Here is a 22277-nt window from a genome sequence, read left to right as displayed (position 1 = left end):
CCTCGTCGGCCGGGTCTGGACCATTCCTCAAAAGATGTTTTTACAGGATCCCTATCCACAACAATTTTTACTTCTGGTTCCGGCGAACAAATAATCATTAAGTCCTCCTCTTTCCGGACAAGATATACAAAGAGACCCACCAGCTGTCTTTTTAGTGAATTTTGAAAGATAGATTTTGAAAGATAGATATTATGATTAGTTCTTTATCTTTACTATCTACCGTCCTTCTATTTTTTTTTAGTTATTCACTGGACCAATTATATATTGAAGTCAATCCGAGGCAAGTGTAACCGTAACCCCATTATCAGTAGGATTATCCCAAAGGAGGGGGTGTTAAAAACTATAGTAAGTCCTAAAAATTGGAGATAATCTCATTTAAATCATTGTTTTACAACCCCCGAACCGGTACTATGGAAAGGGGGGCATTCCAATGGATGGAGACAGCACTGTGATTAAGGAAAATCATTCGATGATGAACGAATATATAAATAAAGATTTAGGACATAGTCCCTGGAATTATGGGGAATTGAGTTTTAGTATGGCATAAAAGTGGTTTCAGTATGGCATAAAAGTCTTTTATGCCAGTATGCTAGTGCTTCCACCGGCTCGACCCATTCGGTTTGGGCTAGATATTTTGGCCAAACCTAGCTCACATTTAACAAAACAAATATGTAAATTGGCAACCAAATAAAATGGAAAACATGTACCATTGCCCTTCCGACATCGCCAAGAAATGGCAAGTTTCTCCCAAATGTGCAAAATGAGACAAACTTCATACAATGTGTCTAAAAAGTGGACACGTTTACCCAAAAGTGGCAAGTTTCTCCTAAATGGCGATCAATTCTGCGCCATTGCCCTACAAACATCACGAGTTGAGATAATCTTTCGCTTGTTATCAATCCAAGTCCCGTGCTCGAGGTCGGAGATATGGTGTCCAAGTCGGTGAGCATGATCCAGCCCTCCTGAGCAATGACCTTGGCTTTGGCCTCCAACAGCCTAGACTTGGCATTGGCATCGATGAGCCTAGCCTTGGCATTGGCCTCCTCCACCTCAGGGATCTCTCATTTGGAGATCAACAAAGCTCTTCGTCGCAATCTCTTTCTCTTTGTGTCGCCTCTCTTCCCTCTCGGCAAGGGCCTCTTTGTTCTTCACCATCATCTCCCTCAAGGTTTTTTTGAATGAAATGGAATGGTTGTGTGCCACTGGCGAAAGGGACCAGGGTGGTCTAGGGGAGGATGCACGCTTTGTCCGGTCCGACGCATTCGCGACCTAAAATTGATGAACGAGTGGGTTGGGTCCACGCGAGTCGGACCGTTTGGGCCGCCCCATTGAAATTGTGCGTAACCTATCCACTAGTTCGGACAGAAACACATGGGTTGCGATGTTGGAGATGCACTAGCAGGTAAAAGCTCCTTCGCCATCAATGGACATCCGGATCCGACGGCTGGCACAACTCCAGAGTTTTCCGTTGGATTCCTTTCCCCCAAATCAACGCCAAATCCCTCCCTCTCTTCCCCGAATCATTCCAACCTCCCTCCTCTCCGATCGCCCCACCTCGCCGGCGTCCTCCCCCGTCCTCCGCTGCCTCCCTCGGGCCACCCACCGTAGCTCGCTTGCTCGCTCGCGCGCGCGTCTTCGGTCCAGTACGGGAGCAGGCGAGAGGGAACTTCTCAACGGCCGGACCGGCAGCACCCACACACCTCCGATCTCGGGTGAGTCTTCCTTCCTTCCGAGGCGCTGCGCTCATGGTGGGCTCTATTCCCCCCGAATTTGAACCCCCCTGGCTCGCGACCGATTCGCCCGTGCTCCTGCTGGTACTAGTAGGGATTGGGGTTAGGGGGAAGGAGTAGAAATTGTGCGGAGGTTGCGAGGTCTTTGCTTGCTTGCACCCGTTTGAGTCTGTACTAGCTCGGACGAGCTGCTGCCAGGCAACTCTATCCCTTGGGAGAACCGAGGACCTAGCCTTCCAGCATCCATCCGTGCCCCTGGCTCTATTAGACGCCAAAGCAATCGGATAAAATTTGCCTTTTTTTGTTAGGTTTTACTGTGTGAATACAATTTGCTAGTATCCCTCTCCAAGCGCCAGTCGACATTACTACTACCGAGCTTTATTTATTTCCCTAGAACTGGACTCTTCAATTCTCAGCTGCTAATGGAAACAAGTAAATTGGGGGAAATTTAGGTTAACTGCAGATTTAACCCTTTGAAACTAGGAAAGTTCTCTTATTGAAGCGCCACGTGATCGATGTAAGATCCAGTTTGATAGTAAATAATTAAGACCTACCACTATTTTGGGTGGTTGCTGACATTTGGTCACCCCACTTAATTGTTTGTGAATATGAACGACCTAGTATTATAGTGTATCCGATATAAGGGATGTGGGATGAGATGATGGGGTATGATATCATCAGTTCATTTTAGAAAGATGGGATTTTACCTCTCATCTCCATTTTATGGTTCAATCGTTTATGATTTAATCCCTTGGGAACTGGCAAGGTTTTCTTAAAGCACCATGCGAGCCATGTCAGCATTAAACTAGAAATGCAATCGTTACAGTCAGCCTTGCTATTTGTCCTATTTGATATTTGTGAATGTGCACGAGCTTCCATTTTAGGCGGTAGCTATCGTGATGGATTTGGGGGTGAGTCGATGGGATATTAAATGACCAGTCCAGTTCATAAAAGACGGGATTTTCCTGCCTATCTTGATCTTTTTCACTTGATCGTTTATGATATAGTCTGTTTCCGTGTATTGGCCTAATTGTTTGTGGATGTGAACCGTTTTCAGTCAGCTAGCAGAGGTAATTATATGAAAATGGGGATTTCACACTTATAGCACCATCTAGTTTATCAATATACTAGTGGTAATTCACTGCGCGTGCAGCACTGATGTTTCAAGAAAAGTAATTTAATGTTATGCTTAGTTTGGGAATCTCATGAAAAGATCTTCAATTCAAGAGAAAAGGGCATGACAAGACTGAAGACCTAACATGTTGTAGTAGTACTGTACTAAGTCCTTCTGTGCTGCTTTTGATATCATTAGGATATAATTATAGGATAGCTCAGCCTGGGTAATTTTTTTGCTGAGGTTATGATTCTGTTATGCTAGATGCCTACATTTAAACTGCCATGCTCTATACTTGAAATCACACAACATGGCATTTCAACATAAATGAAGACTAAAAAACCCACTGTTCAGTGTTAACAAGATTACTGTGATTAGTTTTGCATAGTGTACTGCTGTCTGCACTACGTACATATAAACCTGGTTGCTCAATTTGATCAGATTTTTTTTGCTCAGTTTGATTAGATTTAATACTTATTACCATACCGTATTTGAAACACTTATGGTTCAGTAACACTAAGGTGGTATCATACTGCCTTACTGTATTTGAAGATCTTTTGTGTGATCATTTGTAGGTAGCTACTAACAATACACTGTACAAATGTTAACTGGCAAAGCTTGATTTTAATTTGCAACATCATTATTGAATAGACTCATTACTATATGTTTAGTAACTAATGAGCCATCATTTCAAAGGCTAGTCCTGCGGAGGTGTTCATTCGTTGCCTTTTCAGTTAACATGTTTTCTGTTGTCATTTTGGACATGATATTTGTGTATAAATGAACTGACAAGTGAATTAAATGAATCCCTGGGATATTTTTTTAGGTCGAAGTGATGTAATTGTTTAACAAGATTTTTTGCATAATGAAGATTAGAGTTTTCATGGTTACAAAGCGATATACTTAGATTTTTGATGATTTAACAAGAATTCCTGCATAATGCTGTTTTTTTGTTAGGTTTTTATTGTGCACATACATTTTGCTATCTCTTCAAGTGCCAATTAAAATCATTACCAGCTTTGTTTTCTTCTACGCCTGGTGCCCTAGAACTGAGCTATTGAATTGTCAGCTGGTAATGGAGATAAGTAAATGAGAGAAGTTAGGTTAACTCCAGATTTAATCCCTTGCAAAATGCAAACTAGGAAGTATTTATTGAAGTCCCTTACCATGTGATACATCATAGATGCCAGCGTCAAATTAGCTATTCAACTGTTACAATCATCCTTGGTGTTTGCCGGCCTTTGTTTATCCTACTTAATTGCTTTTGAATGTGAAAGAGATTGCCATTTTTGGGGTGGTAGCTTTCATAAGGGAGATGGGATGAGTCTATGTCGTATGATATGATATTATCAGTTAAGTTAAAAAAAAGACGGTATTTCCCTGGCCATCTCCATTTTATTGTTCAATCATTGTATGATATAGTCTGCTTCTGTGGGTCGACCTAATTGTTTCTGGTTGTGAACATGTGCCATTTTTGGTAGCACCTGCCATAGGTAATTAAATAAAGATGGTGATTTCACACTTACACAACTGATTGGTCTGTGATTTATAGTGGAGGTGATTCATTGTGCGTACAGTATCGATGTTTCGAGAAAAGTAATTTCTTGTTTTGCCTGGCTTGGGAATATCAAGAAATTATCTTAAATCCAAGAGAACAGATCATGCGTTTTCTTAAAGTACTACGTGTTCCATGTCAGCGTCGAATTAGCATTTGATCATTAAAATCTACCTTGGTGTTTCCCTCCTTTGATGATTGTTTGTGAATGTGCATGAGCTGCAATTTTTTTGTGGTAGCTGACACAGGGGATATGGAATGAGTCGATGGGATATGATCAAATCATTTAAGTTCAAAGAAAAGATGGAACTTTCCCGCCTATCTCCATTTTATTATTCAACAGTTGTGATATAATCCGATTTTATGTTTTGACCTAATTAGTTGTAGACGTGAATCTATGCGATTATTGGTAGTACTTGTCCTAGGTAATTAGATGAAAATGGGGATTCCGACTTGGTCTGTGATTTATAGTGGACGTAATTTATTGTGCATACATCATTGATATCTCAAGAAAACTAAAATAATGTTTTTCCTAGTTTGGGAATATCATGAAAGTACCTTCAATTGAATAGAAGAAATCATGAGAAGACTGAAGACCTAAAATTTCTAGTACTACCCATTTGGTCCTTCTTTGCTGCCTTTGCTATTGTTCTGAAATAAAGGATAACTCATAACTCAGCTTATGGGCAAAAATTGATGAAGTTATATGCTGGCTTATAACCTCGTATGCTTTATATTTGAAATTCATACGATATGGCATTTCAACATAAAAAGTATGACATTTCTAGTACTACCGCGTTTGGTCTTTGCTGTTCAGTGTTAATAAAATCACAATGATTAATTTTGCATACTTTACTGCAGTCTGCACTAGATTTATAAATGAGGTTGTTTATTTTTCATTAGATATAATATTTATTGTATCAGTTATTTTGTTAGACCTAATACCAATACTTAGAGTTGTCTGATTTTGTTTTTACTTAATATAAGTCAATATTCTCTAGTTTTCGTACGCGAAAAAGATTGATCTATTATGTTGCTTGAAATGAAGTAAAACTATATTTGTATACGGACAGTATCTTATAAAACATGTGAACTAGATTCTATCTGGAGTTGTTTGTGTCCTTTTGGTTAATTTCTAAACAATGTGACTGCATTATCATGCGCATTTTGAAGTCAAACTACGTGAGGTCTGACCAATAATTAGTTTGACTCTAAGGTCCTGCCATACTACCATAGGATCTGTATTTACAAGTACATTTGTGTGATCATGATTTGTAGCTTCTAATATTTTTTTATAAAAATAATATTCGAAGTTTGATTTTAATTTGTAACACCTGATTGAAACTGCATGTGAATTGACTAATGATCTGTCGTTTCAAAGGTTGTCCGATGGGGGTGGTCATGCATCAGATTTTCAGTTTCCTTTGTCATTCATCTTCGAAGGAACTGATAAGTGAATATACACTAAGCATTAAAACATGAGTGTCCGGAAATTTTTAGTTTGTGGCGATCCGATGATTCAAGAAGAGGTCTTGCCTAATGCCAGTTAGAGTTTTCAGATGGTTAATTGGTTACAAATAGATTAATTATATTCATAATAGTTAATATACTGGCCCCTGAACCGCCTATTCACCGTATGTGTCATTGTCCTACCTTCTTTTACTATAGCACCGGAAACATTTCTTTTTTATTTTTATTTTTTGCTGGTCAAGTCAGATGCCCCATGTCTGGAAATTGTTTCTTCCGCTAATCATTGTTAGCCATAGTCCGATGCAAATCTACTTGACTGAGAAGCAAAATGTGCATTTACAAGTTTGGCTCCATAGTGGTGCTACATGTATGGCCAGTGTGGAAAGAAATAGATAGTACAGTTTTCCAAGATGACAGCCATGATTTTCTAGCTGTAACAGATGGTATCATAGTAGAGGGGAAGTGGTGGAGACAGGGCTACCACCGCAGGTTGCGTGAATTAAGTTAAGCCACTGTGAGGAGTAGGGTCTAGTAGCTGTGTTATGTGTTGCTCACTTTCGCTTGAGTATGTTGGATGTGTGCTGATGTTGGGACAAGGCTGCCACCGTAGCTCTCGTCAGTGAGTCGCTGTTAGGAGTAGCGTCTAGCAGATGTGTTGTGTGTTCTCCCTTTTCGCTTGTATGTTCTGTATTCGTGCTGACAGAATGGTCACTTGCTGCAAAGGTGTGCAAATGCTTTTTGTACGTTCTATAAAAAAGGGTACCACCTGCTTTCTTGAGCACTACAGTTATCTTGTCTTGGATTTGGTAAAAAACTAAACCATGCAATCTATGCTTTATAGATCCTATGGTAGACTTTGCTTTATTGTTTTATAATGTATATTTTCCTTTCAAATAAATAGTAGAGCGTTGTTCCATATAGTGATCCAGCATTTTCTCATGAAGGTCCAGCCGAAATGCCTGTTTCGATTTGATAAAGCTGCAATAAACTAGAGACAAAGGTCTGAACTCTGAACCACAGATGCTACATCACTGAACAATAACGCTGAAGTGTTATTCTTTTCCTGCTATTTTTTGAACTGTTGTTTCTTTTGCTAATTATCTTTTGTGGTCCATGTTCATGTTACTGATGGAAAGCATTTCATGTATTGCAGGTTCTATCAACATTGATGATTATAATGTAGAAAATTCTTGGAGGAGCCATGCCATCCAGTGACAAGCAATTAACATTCTCGGTGAAAATAGCATCATTACCTGAGCTGCTAAACAAAGGTACAAACGTCGTAAATATGTCTCAAGGCACTTCTATGCTGCCAAAGGATAAAGGTCCTGCTGAAGATTCAGTAAAGGTTGTGGGCACAAAACGGCTGCATACTGATGCTCCTTCAGGCCCTGTTTACCATAATGTTTATGTCCGACGAAAAGTGGAGTCTGAACATAGTAAACTTAGCTCCTCTCAGGAGTTGAAGGGTAATGGAAGAGACAAAACAAAAGAGCAGCAGGACCTGAAAAATGTCGAAAGCAAACATAGTAAAGATAACTCTTCTCAAGAGTTGAAGGGTAAAGGAATAGAGAAAACAAAAGAGCAGAAGGAACAGCTAAATATGGAAACTGAACATAGTAAAATGAACTCTTCTCAAGAGTTGAAGGATAATGGAAGCGGGAAACCGCGAGAGCAAGAAGAACAGCAGGTGCAACATGATCACGCCAGTAAGCCAGAAATGCCACCCCCTACTGCTGAATCTGGAATAAAAGAGCTGGAGGAACAGCAAAATATGGAAACTGAACATAGTAAAATAAACTCTTCTCAAGAGTTGAAGGATAATGGAAGCGAGAAACGGCGAGAGCAAGAAGAACGTCAGGTGCAACATGATCAGGCCAGTAAGCCCGAAATGCCACCCCCTACTGCTGAATCTGGAATAAAAGAGCTGGAGGAACAGCAAATAGTGCAACATGACCAGGTCAATAAGCCGGAAGTGCCACCTCTAATTGCTGAATCTGGAATAAAGGAGGAGGGACAACAAAAGGTGCAGCATGATCAGATCAATCAGCCAGAAGTAGCACTGGAAGTGCAACCTTTAATTGCTGAATCTGGAATAAAAGAGGAGGGGTGGCAAAAGGTGCAACATGACCAGGTCAATCAGCCAGAAGTGGCACCTCCTATTGTTGAATCAGGAATAAAAGAGGATGAACGGCAAATGGTGCAACATGATCAGGTCAATAAGCCAGATGTGGCACCTGCTATTGCTGAAGCTGGAACAAAAGAGGAGGAGCTAAAGGTGCTTAATGATCAGGTCAATACACCACAAGTGGCACCTTCTGTTGCTGATTCTGGGGGTTTAGTGCCATCTGAAATGGCATCTCCCATTGCCAAATCTGTAGGGATAGTACCATCTGAATCTGTAGGGATAGTACCATCTGAATCTCCCATTGCCAAATCTGTAGGGATATTACCATCTGAATCTCCTGAAAAAGCAAATGCTATACCTGAGGAATATGAACCTTATGTTGCTTCTGCTAATGAGCCACCAGCTACTCCTGGTACCGCCGTTCAAGGTGATATCCATAGCTCAAGCAACCAAAATTCGTACTGGAGCGAGAGATATAATCGATTGCAGACATACTTGGAGAACTGTGATCGGTCATCCCAGGAGGGTTACATGCGAAGTAAGACATTTTTCTGGCACCATAGTTTACTTGTACATTGCATTTTCCCACTCACATTATTGACTTGGTCCCCTGATTATAGTGCTTAGATCGCTCTCAGCGACTGGTCGAAGCATGCATGCAATTGAGCTGGAGAAAAGGGCAATACACCTCCTAGTGGCGGAAGGTGATACACCACTTGCCATATTTTGCTTTTATTGGACTGTTTCTCATGTTGCATATTTCTGCCACAAAATTTCAATTGCTTGATATGGTGGTAACTTTGTTGCTATCTGTAGCATCTGATGCACTGTAATCATTCATTCTTTGTCTATTGCAGTGCAGTGTGCACACTGTATTGCCTAACCTAACACCTCATTATGGCCTATGCTAAGCACAAATATAATGACAACTCTTTTTTTCGAAATGGGTTTCCCCAGCCTCTGCATCAAGATGATGCATACGGCCGAAATAATGACAACTCTGAAATTACAGTATTAGTATGTCAATAACCAGAACTAAGGGTTTTCACAAGTGCCAGAGCTACGATGTAAGATGTATCTAATGTCCTTGCATGCCAACTAGGTAGCCGTTTGATCCATCATTTGAACATTGAGCTGATGCGCAATCACTCTGCCTGAAAAACATGCCTTCACTTTGATTCGCATATATGTAGTTTCCTGGAATCTCAGTGCCACAAATTACAGTATTAACGTGTTGGCAGTCAGCACTAAGGGTTTTCTACAAGCTGCAAAACTTGAATAAGCATATGCGGAGTGCACTTTACTGCAATCTCAATGCTAGAATTCTCGAGTGATATCCAGTGTGAATCTATTTGGCATGCATTTGCCATCTAAATATCATCTTTGTTGTGGCCCACTTTGTCATATATTTACCATAGCGAAATTTTGTTATCGAATCCATTTCAAGAAATCACATCGTGTGTCATGCACTAACACTATGTCGCAGGTAAGGAGCTACACCGGATGAAGGCTTTGAATGTTCTGGGGAAATCTCCTCCAAATGGTTCGTCAAAGCAGCGGTAGTGCCAGGAATGAGACGCCGGGAGAAAAAACTGTAGAGCTGAAAAGGACTTACTCATGTATAAATTGCAGAAAGGACATGTTCTGCTCCTGTAATAACTCTTTTTCTGTTAAAGGGCCATCCATTGCCATGCAGTTCATTTTTCCTCTCTCCTATTGCTCTTGCATACTCGCTCGCCCTTGTGCTCTGGGTTTGTTGTAATATGATGTAGTTATAAGAGTAAATCGTCAAGGTCTAACTGTTTATACCCTTTCATGTCATTTTTTTGTAGATATTTCCTGGTAGTGATCTGTTTTAAATTTAAATAAAACCAAGACAAGAATTTTGGAACGTGGGAAATAACTTTTTTTTGCATTACTTTGGTTGAAACTGACATGCATGATATCATTGTTAATTTCTACTTGTCAGCCTGGCCCGTACGCGCGGGATCTTCACGGGCTGAATGGGCTTGGAATTTATGATTCTGGATAGGATTTGGGTTAGTCCAGTACCCTCACTACAAAACGTGGTACCAGTGATCTCCCATTGTCCCGTGCCAGGCATAATTATTTCTACCCATCATTCATGTCATTGTAATGTTTACTCCTTTGTTATATTACATTGACATGTCAAAAGAAATATCTTGTGCATATAGTTAATGATCTTATATATTGTTGGTAAGAAATGAAATTGATGGTGGTGTAGTATAGTTGATTATGTGACTTACATCCCATTCTCAGTACTTGACAAAGGAAAAGAGGCAAGTTGGCTTCTTGGCATATCTGTAACAGTACTCTTATTAGGATAGGTGAACACTTTAGGATCCATCTCCTAAAAGAACTGGACATGAGAATTTATCATCATCCGGTTCGAGCAAAAATGAAATTCTCTATTGGGCAAGGCCCTTGACTAACTGATATCAAGGTATCCCTGTTTTAGTAGGAGCACTAGCACTTATGGTGTGACTACAAGGGCATCATCTACGAAATGCTCGGACTTGAAGGCAAGTGTGACAAAACTCATTCCATTCCTAAGGTTATAGAAAACAAGCAAGGCTTAAATCTGGGTTGGAAATTTGACATTTAAGATTATATCTAGGCTGAAAAGTTCTGATTCAGCTAACCCATTTCACCATCTTACTACGGTGTTCACAACTACAATTCATTCATGTGAAATTAATTGATGACATATAAAATCCTACGTAGTCAAAAAAAAAAAACTGATGCAGTCCCGTGAAGTCAACTTTATGCACATAACTGAATTATTGGCTCAGTTTTTTTTTGCTTGAATATAACTTGCACGTCTACAGCCATAACTGCAGTTATATAGGAGTTTATTTTTCTTGTGCTAAAAAAACTTGGTTAGATTGGATTTTCTCACAAGAGGTTGGCTCTTCATGAGAAATGTTTCTGCATTCTAGAAAATGACATGCACCAATAAATAATATCACCATGACACCATGCACTCTTGACCTAGCTACATATTTAGGCAGCAAGATAAGGCTATGCCTTGTGGTCACATGGGCTGATGGGCCGGACAAGGATGAAAGCCACACACCGACGCATAAACAGCCTGACATTTCATTTCATCACGCAAGTCATGCATATATCTGTGTTTTTCTTGCGGTTATTAGCCATCTTGAATTCACCATACAAAATGGTGGAAAGCAACCTCGTTGATCATGACCGAGGTGCACGGAAACTCTCAGACCTAGCTCATGGATGCAAAACGTGAGGCAACAGCTGGCTAGATCGATGTTTCAAGAAATCAGCATAATCAGGTGGAGAACATCACCCACAAAGAAATCGAGGGATTGGATTTTATGAAGAAAGTGACAAGATAGTTGACGAAATTATGGGTTAGCTGAATCAGAACTTTTCAGCCCAGATATAATCTAAAAATATGCTTGTATGTACGTATAACGTTAATGGCTACAACATAATTTTCATGAATTATTTCACAAGTTGTGCAGTACTACTATCTAGCTAGAATATGATGTAGATGTGTATGGCGATGCTTAGCATTGAAACTACAAAGATATCCAGCTATCTGGGTGTTTCTATTTCTAAGAAAATGACCAAATCAAGATATCCCAGAGTTGTTTTGTAGAATAGTGCCAACACATATATTTTTCAGAAATATCACAAGCGACTATGGAAGATAGCAACAGTACGTTGCGTGATAGGGACCTCCCAGCAATCATTAGCAAGCTACTGGTTTTTGTACAAACATCGACTACAAGAGAACCAAATCCGGCAGCAATGGCTATATATGTGATGCATCTCCAGTATTTCATGACGATTCATATTCAGCCATATAAATGCGTACGTATGGTAACTATATATAGACCACACAAACATGAGCCACTTTCGAAAAAGAAAGCATAGATGCATGTATTAAGCACATACTAGTTTGTGGACGTGACATGACACGTTCTCTCCACATGTATTTTCCATGGTGCAAGGCCTAACTTGCACGGATCCAGTCTCGGTAACGTTTCAACATGATCGATAGGCTGGGGAGGGGAAGTCCATCGCATGTTACCCGCCAGTTCTGTGCACATGCAAGGATTGCAATGCATGTTTGCATGGTCCATCACAATCACACATATTGGTTCACATGGGGTACATGCATGAACAAATTACATACAGCTAAACTTCTGTTGGATAATTTGCACGTGGCAATCCATCGGGTGAATAATTTTCCACATAACTTCTATATTGTTGAAGAAAAATAAATATTTCTAAGAACAATTTCACTGCTTGACCACCCTAACATAGTAAGCAACATCCAGTGGCGGAGCCACCTCCCGGCCCAGCTGCCCGGGCTCAGGCTAGGAATTTCACGTAAGGTGTAGCAAAACTTGATAGCTTTACCGATGCTTTTCATGCGCAAATGGTACTTAGCTTGTTGTCTTTGCATTTTTCCCAGGGTCGGCTAGCTTCGCCACCTCACCTTAAGACCCCCCGCCACCCGCACACACACACACCACCACCACCACCACATTAACAAAATGCGCGTGGTGACTAGCCATGCTTCCTTGTGCAATGAGTTTTTCAGCCATGCGTCGGTGAGCTCTTAGATATATGCAGGAGTGTTGTGCTTCATTTTAGTATTTTAGAAGACAAGAAGCATCTAACAAAATAATAATTTCCTTATGTCCGCACCTCAGGCTAGGATGAGAAAAATGCAGGTTCGTGCTGTTCACTTTGAGATATGCATTGCATATTAGTCTGTTTGCTCCTCTTAGACCTTAGTTAGTAGTTGGGCCGCAGGGAGTTAGTTACAGCGATGCTTGCAAAGGCGATTTTTTTAATAATATTTTTTCATTAATTTTATAAATAATACTCTATTTTGAACTTTTTAAAATAATACACCGTCGGGTTAATTAGTGTTCCCCAATTAGTACTAATTGGGGAACACTAACCCGATTAGCATCAAGCACATGCATGCATGCACATGCAGCTAGGGGGCAGTCGGGTTCCTCTACCCCGACTAGTACTAATCAGGTTTCTCTAACCCGATTAGTACGGGTTTTCCTAACCCAACGATTTATTATTTTTGAAAAAAATTAAAATCGAGTATTATTTGTAGAATTAATGGAAAAAGTAAAAAAAAAAAAATCGCCTTGCAAAGTGCCTGTCTTGGGTGGGTTTCAGGAAGATATTAAACAGGGGACAGGGATGGCATGCACGGCAAGGTAAATATAGTAGAGTTTCACTGTGGCCGCCGTATCATTTGATTCCTGCCCATGCATGATCGCGTTCTGTTTGCTTTCGACCGTTCATTTTGCTTGTGAATCATGCCGTCCTGTAAGGTGAACTTTGTTCCTATGTCTTCCTGTGGCATGTTACCTTCCGTCAAGAGATCGTCTGAGAGTTAGAAATCTACAAGAGAGAGGAAAACAAAAGGACTATATAAATTCTCAAAAAAAAGGACTATATAGCCCCCGACCAGCAACCACTACCCAGCACACGGTTGTGAAAAATAGAGAAAGTGCATGACATGACCCCAATTATTGGGAGAACAAAAAACACTCATGCATGTAACCGGCACCACATCGAAAAAAACGAGTACGTACACCGGTTGGCGGTTGCATGCATGCAAGGATTTTTATGCACACGCACAGCCACCTGAGATCGACAATGACGGTTAGTACAGAAAATATGTTGAGGTCTCCCTTTCCATGTCCTCTAGCTGTTCAGACATCGAGCATCTGAATGTTCGTGCAGCTACCTTCTAATTTTTCAGAAAGAGCTAAATTGAGTTCGTTGCAGACATGGATGCACATGCATGCATGCTTATCTTGCTAGCTAGCCGTTGTTTGCACGCATGAATGCAGATGCAGCAATAGATACGTAGAGTAGAGTGAGTCTCAGAGTTAATTAATACTCCCCCCAGTTCCATAATTATTTTTGCCATGATTGTAGTAGTTTAAATTTGAACTAATTAAAACCACGACAAGAATTGTAATGGATGGAGTAGTACTCATCCTGTTCGCAATTACCTCGTGTTCTGGGTTTAGTCAAAGTAAAAAAAAATTGAACAAATATTTAGAAAGAATATCAACATCTATAATATTTGGTATCAGAATCATAGTAAAGTATACTTTTAACTTATATGCATTTGATATTATGAATGTTGATATTTTTTCTTCTATTTTTATTATAATTTTGACTTTGACTAAGTCTATAAGGTGCGGTGATTCTGAATGGAAGGAGTATAGTACACAAGATGAGCCGGCGGAAAACCAATGGTGGTGGAGAGAGAACGGATTGAATGGCAATGGGTATATCTCTGGTTATTATTTTGTTGGTGATTCTCTAAGTCCCCATACTTATACCGATCGATCAATTGCTTATTGCTAGTTTGGGCTGCAGAGAAATGATGCAGATTGTAGCAAGTAGTGTTCATGGCGTTGAGCTAGAGATGTGAAAGAAAAGGTAGCTTGAGTTGTTGTTGGTCAAATTTTGGATGGTGAGGTTGTGGAATTGCATGCTTTAGCCAATGCAACCAAAAGACCGATCCGATGAAAGAGACTGGATAATTATATTCAACACCTCCCCTCGTGTCTAGGCCAGTGTGCCTTTTTTTTAGATCTCGCACCGGTCTTATACGTGTATCCTTGTATTTTTTAGGGAGGCCGAAAATATTTATTTAAAATACTGTGTTGGCTAGGATTGCAACCCATGAACTTGTAACTCTGATACCATGTGAAATTTGCATGCTCTAGCTAGTGCAACCAAAAGACGGATCGGATAGAAGTGACTAGAAAATTATATTAATTCAACAGAGGTAACATGAAAGGTGACTTCTTTCCTACTCTCCTAGCATGGATATATAACTGCCGGTCATCAGTGTGATATTAAATCCAAGACACTACTCACTCAACCAAAAATGAGAGTAAAATGTTGTGAATCCGGTGATCGTTACACATGGCATATGTTTGTCGACCATGCAAAACATGCACCTTTTGATTAATTGGGTTGTTGAAGCCTACCTAGATATCAATACTGAGTTCATACTGTGAAAAGTAGGGAGAAAATCCCATGAATAGAAAACAAATATTGGGAAAAGGACGCCTTTATGTAGTCTTTGCTGCTTCTCTAAGCGCCCTACTTTGTTGTAGGTAGTCAGGGTAGCGAGACTTTGTTGCTAGCTTGGACTTTGTGAACAGCAAGAAACATTGCCGAGTATAGCAAGGACGGGTGACGATGGACGAGATGAAAGCTAGAAAGGCAACGGTGCGTTGGTAGTTTTTGGACACTTTTACGCGTGGGGGATTGGAGGTTGACTGCCCGCCAACTCACTAGCATGCAGGCAGCAACAAGCCAACGATGGCTAACCGCCGTCGGATCGATTCGCTAACATTATTAAAAAGCTTGAACTCGATGAGTGCGACGTATGGCTAACTGTTTGATCGACCAATGCATGGTCAGCGATGATCACTAACGGTCACGCGCGTAACCACTGTGCTAGCTGTACTCCTAGCTAGAACTTGGACGACTCTGAACGTCGGTTGTAGGTTCAGTTAAACAATCTACTACATCATTTTGGAGTTGGACACAGATCACATAGATAGCGTAGATTTTGGATAGATACATCATGTTCTCTCTGAGCTAGAGCTAGTCAGTCACACAAATTAGTCAGTCAGTCAGTCACACAAATTAGTCAGTCAGTCAGTCAGTCCGTCTCTCTGAGTAAACAAAAACATAAGAGACAAAGGTATTAAGCTAAATATTGTAAATTTGTCTAAATTTAGATATATCTTGACACTCACATATTAATTAAACGAAACTTCGACATCCTTATAGAAAGAGGGAGCGCATCATGTGTTGATTGCAGGCTGTAGATACGAATGACAGAGCATGTGGCACAGGGAGAATCCTCGAACGGCGCCTGACAAAACCCGTCCGTGATGGGCACTATCAGACACTACTTAATTATTAGTAATTGAGTAATGCTACACGTACGGACAGATTTTACAGAAATCACTTACGGACTCACAACGTGGCATACGTACATGAGTGGAAGTGCAAACCGTTCCCCGATTTTTATGGCAGGGATAAAATTTCAACCAACCGAACCAGGCCACGTCCATCCGTAGAGTTTCCGCCATACAGTCCGTCAGTCTAGGATTATTGCCGTGAATAATGCAGGGACAGTCTGATCCGATGGAGTGGAGTAGGCGTGTGGCGTGTCCGTCCGTGAAGATGCGTGTGCGTCGACCCGGCGTTAATTCCGGTTAATTTGGGGCCAAACTTGAAGTGGATTGCCACGCACTCATTCATCAGTCCAGATATGCATGATCATCCGATCCATCCATGAGCCAACAACGTGATGCGTATACGAATACGACAGATGGTGGCGAGTAAGTTGTACGCCTCCATTCCATCCCGTGACACACGTACGGCCGGCCGCAGTCAGGGACGACCGCCTGCCTATGCATAATGCCACCGGCAGTGGCGGAGCTTCAAAGAAAATGATGGCGGGACCAAGTTAAAGGAAAAAAAACATTTTTTTTCTTGAATCATACCGCTTCGGCGCTTTGCTATATATTACTACTGGTTTTTTTTTTTTTTGAACAAGGAGTGCCCCGAAGGACCCGGAAGCTTCTCATTAAAACCAAACGGTGGAGGTACAAGTTATTACAAAGGACCCCATAAGATCAGGAAAAACATATAGGTCCCTATTATTTGCAGAAAAGACCTTACTAAGAAATTAAAAAAACAATCCGATCCTTCTCTTGCTCCGCCGCCGAGCCGGAGGTCCGCGACGCCGGCGTCATGCGCAGAGGCGGGGACGAAACCACTTGCTTCTACGCAGCTGTAGTATGCGGTTGCAGACCTCCAGAAGGGCCTCACAAAGGAGGTTGAGTATTCGCCGGATCCTTGCGCCGGCTGTTGGATAGGCCATGGTTTGGCCTTGGATGTCTGACGGCAACCCGCGGCCGAGAGGATGCTCAAGAAGATAGCTTCCCAACTCCAATGCTGGCTGGCGCTTCTGCTCACCCAATCTACCCCTCCATCCTTCACCACCTCGGCGCATGGTAGAGGGCTAAAACTGGAGGAAAAGAAGCACCTTGCAGCAGAGGACTCTTCAGCAACGCCGACGATACAAAGCTGCCCGCCTTCAGACTCACCAATCCTGCCACGGATAGGAGGAGGCAGGCGGAGAAGATGGGGTTGAAGAAGAACCCGAAGAACTCGCTTATTTGAGAGGACCTCAACTGGAGGCCAGAGGCCACCGCTAAACGCCAGGGTCACCCAAGGACTGCTTCGCCTCTGCTTGCCACCATGGCCGGCCAGTGGTGCCGAAGGTCCTGGATTTTTGGCGCCCCACCATCCCTCCTCCTCGCCACCTCGGCCGGCCAGGAAGAACAGAGGAGCTCCACACCCCAACGCTAGAAGGTGGCCAGCAGCCACTTCCTTATTCAGGGAGACGGTGATTCCCGTCCGCCTCTCTAGCTCCTGCCATCAGAGCAAGCAGAGACGAGAGAGGGATCCTAGAACAGCCAAGATTTGGGCGCCGAGACCTGCTGCTCGCCTCCAACTACCGGGCAAGAAGCCCACTACTGGCACATGGCCAAGACTACTAACTATCCTAACTACTCCGGCGCCCCCTTCTCCATCTCCGGCCGGCAGCGCCGCCGGATCGGAGTCGGGGGCGGCCCAGCAGGGAGAGAGTGTCTACTGGTTCTTTGTTCCAATTCAAGCAAGGCTCATCTGGAAAAAAAAATCAAGCAAGGCTAAATTTTTAGATTAGATATTCACATATTTCATCTTTTTTCTTGTTAAAATAGAACCAATTCTTCTTTGACTAGTCTTTCTCATGGATGATGATAGTTGGCTGTTGCAATTTGAAAAATATGAAGAACGAATTGAGTGACATATCATGTGGTCAAATTGCTACAACTAAAAATTAATAGGTGGAAAGAAAATTAGAGATGAGAGGGGGATTTGATTAACTGGCTCGATTCAGTCGCTGGTCTACTCCCAGTCTGGCGACCCCCTGTCCCTAGGGGCCTCGCTGTGGGTGCCTGTCGTGCGTTATTCTCCAAACCTAGCGAAGTAACGAGCAGCATCGACGTAGACACAGAGAGATCGGGAGTCTGGAAGGCAGCATGATGGGCTTGGGCAGGAGCTGGTTGGCTGGGCCTCTAATACACATACATAAATATCTTTTGATAAAATATAAGGGCGGGCCATGGCCCAGTTTAGCCCTAACTAAGCTCCGTCAGTGGCCACTGGCATCGTCGGATCCATCTGCTGGTCAACCCCTCTTGGATCCAACTCCAAGCATCCGTCCATATATCGACCACTCGATTGGGTGCGGAAATTCCTTGACACCTCAAGGCACAAAGAAAATAGGGATTTGCTAGTTCTAACTTCATACTCAGTCGAGTCTCACACCATTTAATTTGTATCGTGATTCGTACTAATTATAAGTTGTAACATAAGTTGTAACTAAAATTTGATGACATCTGACTGAGAACGAAGTTAGTTCTCAGTCGACTGAGAAGTAGTCACACCCAAGAAAATATTCCCTCCAGCTAATAATGCTTGTCGAGTGAAAAAAACACTAAATTATATATAGATGTATTCAATTTGGTGACAATTATTATGGATTTATCTCAGGCAATAACAGGTTAGCTCCTGATATCACAGAATCTCTTTAGGACTTGTCTTCGGTATTGCAAAACCTTCATATATTAATCCAGACTAAATAGCTCGTTGCGTCTCATTTGATGCTGACTTGCTGAGGCATGTGTATCAAACACTGATCACTCCTGTATTCAGAACTAAACAACAAATTTGATTATAGATGTCAATCAATAGCATAACCTGGACACTTTAAAATCAATTTGGCTTATAATATACCTAGCAGCCAAATTATACACTCAACAGAATTGACAACATCTTGATGGTTTCGAGGGTGCGCAATCTTTTTGTTCTATGATCTGTTTGTTCTACCACTACTTTAGATTGTTAGATGTCATCCAATAAGTCTTATAAGTTGAAACTAAGGGAACCATTAATCATTATCTTACATGGAGTACAACTTTTATGTATATGGTTTTCTTTTATTTGTGTTCAGTGAATGCTGAAATATCCAAGATGAACAGAGATAAGATATCTAGATCTATCTTAGACATATCTGAAGGCAGGCAAACTCCATATCCATGCTATCATATATTACAGGATACACAAAGTGAAAACCAATGCACATTGCAACACATCTAGCTAGTGACATATGAATCTATTAAAGATCGTGGCTTTATCTATACTATTACTCTTAATCTAAAGGAGATTCGATTCAATGTATGGCTACCCACCAATGCCTCCAACATGGTTTTCGGAATGCCCACGTTATGGTCTAGATTGATCGAACTCATTCGTATTTTCTAGTTAAAATTATAGTCATGCACATGTGTTGTGTGAGAGTTAGCAACATGGAACATTGCCATCTTATGTGGCTATTGCGATATGGATCACATAAAATATACTAATTGAGCACTGTTGTTGCCTAAGTAAATCTTATGTAAATAAAAAAGTTAAGTACAAGCTATCGATTGCAACATGATTTTAAGTGTTGTTAATCCACCACGGCGGATATGAAGTGGGTCTCACCATGGAGATGTTCGCGCAAGTTAACCACTTCCATACGAATATAATGGTTCATATGTCAATTTTATAATTTATATGACTAAATGCTACTAGACTGTGTTTGTAGATATTAGGACTTGGATAGGGTAATTCAGATATTTTCCTGCCCTGAATTTGTGACCACATTGGTATCACTAATAATAATATGAAAAAATATTGTATCAAGATTTACAAAAATTTCACCCATGGTACCTCTCAAGGTGCAAAATTTCGCTCCCGATGGTACCTTTCAATGTGCAAACCGTTGCCCCTAGGATGCACACTCTGATATCCGCATGGTGCCTCTTCCATAACTACAGATCCATCAAAAAACCAAATCGCGTGAAATTTTGTGCCTCTGGCAATTACGGCTACAACGACTAAAACGACTCATGCATAGACCACAACTACATAACAATCGGCTAGAACATTAACATCAATTCCAACTCATGCAACAACTCATCGGCAACAATATCATTCAAAGCTCTTGCGTTGTTACTTGCGGCCGCAACACTCTCCGCGGCGCGGGAAGAAAGAGAGCAGAGACAAGTGAGGCACCGGAAGTGGACGCATTCACCGCTCTAGGTGTCATCCATCATAGACATACTAGATGATGATGAAGTGGAGAAGACGATGGAAGGGCAAGACTTCAAATCCAGTCACAGTCGTCGACCTCATTCCCACTACGACCGAAAAGATGTATGAGTTAGAGATAAATTAGTATTCTAGACCTACTACAAGTCTACCTTCTTCCATGTATACCCATGAAGTTCATTGCAATACAAAACAAAAAATTGGAAATTCATCTACTTTGACGATCTCCAACAAATCATAAGGAAACTACTAGTTTTTGTATAAAGAGTATCTTCATTACAAGAGAGCCATATACCAGGCCGCACCTTAGCCGCACTAGATGTATATATGTATCTCCTCTAGTTTTTGACGGTTCTCACTCAGTGACTCAACCATATATACTCCATTCGATCCATAACAAGTACCGGAGTAAATTTGAACTAAAAGCACCGTCCTTTATTATGGACCTGAGAGAGTACAAGTTTGTGTGTGTGGGTGATCAGAGCAAGCAAGCATGAGCAACTTTGGAAAAACAAAGCAGATGAGCATGTATAGAACTATAGATACAAGCTCATTGTTTGTGGACGTGACATGACACGTTCTCTCCACATCTGTTTGCATGCTGCAATCGGCCTAATTAATGTGCATGGCTCCAAACTCTATATTTTCAACAAGGTCGATAGGCTGGGCAGCAAAGAACCATCGCATGCATGTTACCCACCGGTTATGCGCACATGCATCGATTGCCATTGTACATTTGCATGGTCCATTACAACTACACATTTGCATGGTTCATTACATTTTAATTTGCAAATACGCATTGTATATGAGTTTGTTGGCACCTGTTAGTTTCTATTTGGGCCGCAGGATGTTACTAACGTCAGGTAGCGTCCATGATATATTTGCAGATGTATTAGCTCATGTACCGCTAAATATTCAGTTTAGGAGTGTTACAGGGGAACAAATGAACGGATTGGTTACATTTATGTAGATGATTGATGAATGTTACTCTTGAGAATGAACCTGATACTTTTGCTTGGAACCTTAGAGCATCTCCAGTCGCGTCCCCCAAACCGTCCCCCAAACCGCGCCGGATCGAGCGTTTGGGGGACGTGTTTTGTTCGTGCCGCGTTTGGGGGACGTCGCTCCCCAGCCGCGTCCCCCAAACGCCGCCCCCAATCAGAAATTCAAATAGATGCATTCAAAAGAGATCGTTCCCGCCGGTTCGTCGCGAGCGGAGTAGCGGCGATCGATCAAAGTGCCGGGCGCGCGATCATATTACGGACCGGTGGTGCATGCAAATTAGAAGAAGGGGTTGGTCGACGGCGTCGTGTCCCGAGTCGACGCGGGCCCGTCGAGCACGACGACCTCGTCGCGATCTGCCTGTTCCTGTGCATGGTGCGTCCGCTCCGTCGCCGACGCGGAGGCCGACGCAGGTGTAGCAGATAGAAGACGCGTCGGCCTGCTCTTGCTGCTGCTGCCGCTGCCGCCGATGCCGATGCCGCTGCCGGGGCCGCCGCGTCCGCCGCTGCCATTTTGGCTTCGATGTCGTCGAGGATCTGGCCTTTGAAGAAGTTGTGCGCCGCTCGCGTCCGGGGAGACATTCCCTCTGTCGACGTTCTCGGCGGGGACATGTCGTCCCTGCGTTTCTTGAGCTCCAGCTTCTCCTCTTGCCTCTTGAGCAGCTCGGCCCACCTTTGGTCGGCCTTCTTGTCGCGGGAGATAAAGGTCGAGGAGACGTCGGCGAGGCATTTCGTGATCGACGCTGCGTCTTCTCGGACGACGCAGCGTCGGCCAAGGCGGCCTTGGCAGCCTTGTTGCCGATAGGACGCCCTGCCGACGTTGCCGGCGGCGCGTCCGGATCAATGGCGTCCTTCCCCTTGGACAACGACGAGCGCGTCAACTTCCATTTCTCATTCACTTTGAGCTTGCCATAGCAATGCGTCGGCGCGAACGGCTTGTGACCATCCGAGTACTTGGCGTACAATTCCATAGCCCGATCAAACTAACCAAAGAAAGCAG

At 42.2% G+C, this 22277-nt stretch overlaps 1 protein-coding gene across 1 annotated transcript; it reads left to right on the top strand.

The window, feature by feature from the left end:
- Positions 1–1571: 1571 nt before the first annotated feature.
- Positions 1572–9821, top strand: LOC124673276 (cilia- and flagella-associated protein 251-like). The gene is made up of 4 exons (XM_047209390.1): positions 1572–1712; positions 7023–8535; positions 8618–8701; positions 9484–9821. The coding sequence occupies exons 2-4, from the start codon at positions 7071–7073 to the stop codon at positions 9558–9560; spliced, it is 1626 nt and encodes a 541-aa protein (XP_047065346.1). The 5' UTR covers positions 1572–1712; positions 7023–7070; the 3' UTR covers positions 9561–9821.
- The last annotated feature ends 12456 nt before the right edge of the window (positions 9822–22277 follow it).

This window comes from Lolium rigidum, chromosome 7 (genome assembly GCF_022539505.1).
Source record: "Lolium rigidum isolate FL_2022 chromosome 7, APGP_CSIRO_Lrig_0.1, whole genome shotgun sequence".
Taxonomy (NCBI): Eukaryota; Viridiplantae; Streptophyta; class Magnoliopsida; order Poales; family Poaceae; genus Lolium; species Lolium rigidum.
Note: the sequence above shows the minus strand (reverse complement) of the source record. Positions and strands in the feature narration are given on the sequence as shown.

Coding starts and splice junctions, on each gene's coding strand:
- LOC124673276 (XM_047209390.1), top strand. CDS start 7,071: ATGCCATCCAGTGACAAGCAATTAACATTCTCGGTGAAAATAGCATCA. Junction 8,536..8,617: donor CCAGGAGGGTTACATGCGAA/GTAAGACATTTT, acceptor CCCTGATTATAG/TGCTTAGATCGCTCTCAGCG. Junction 8,702..9,483: donor ACACCTCCTAGTGGCGGAAG/GTGATACACCAC, acceptor ACTATGTCGCAG/GTAAGGAGCTACACCGGATG.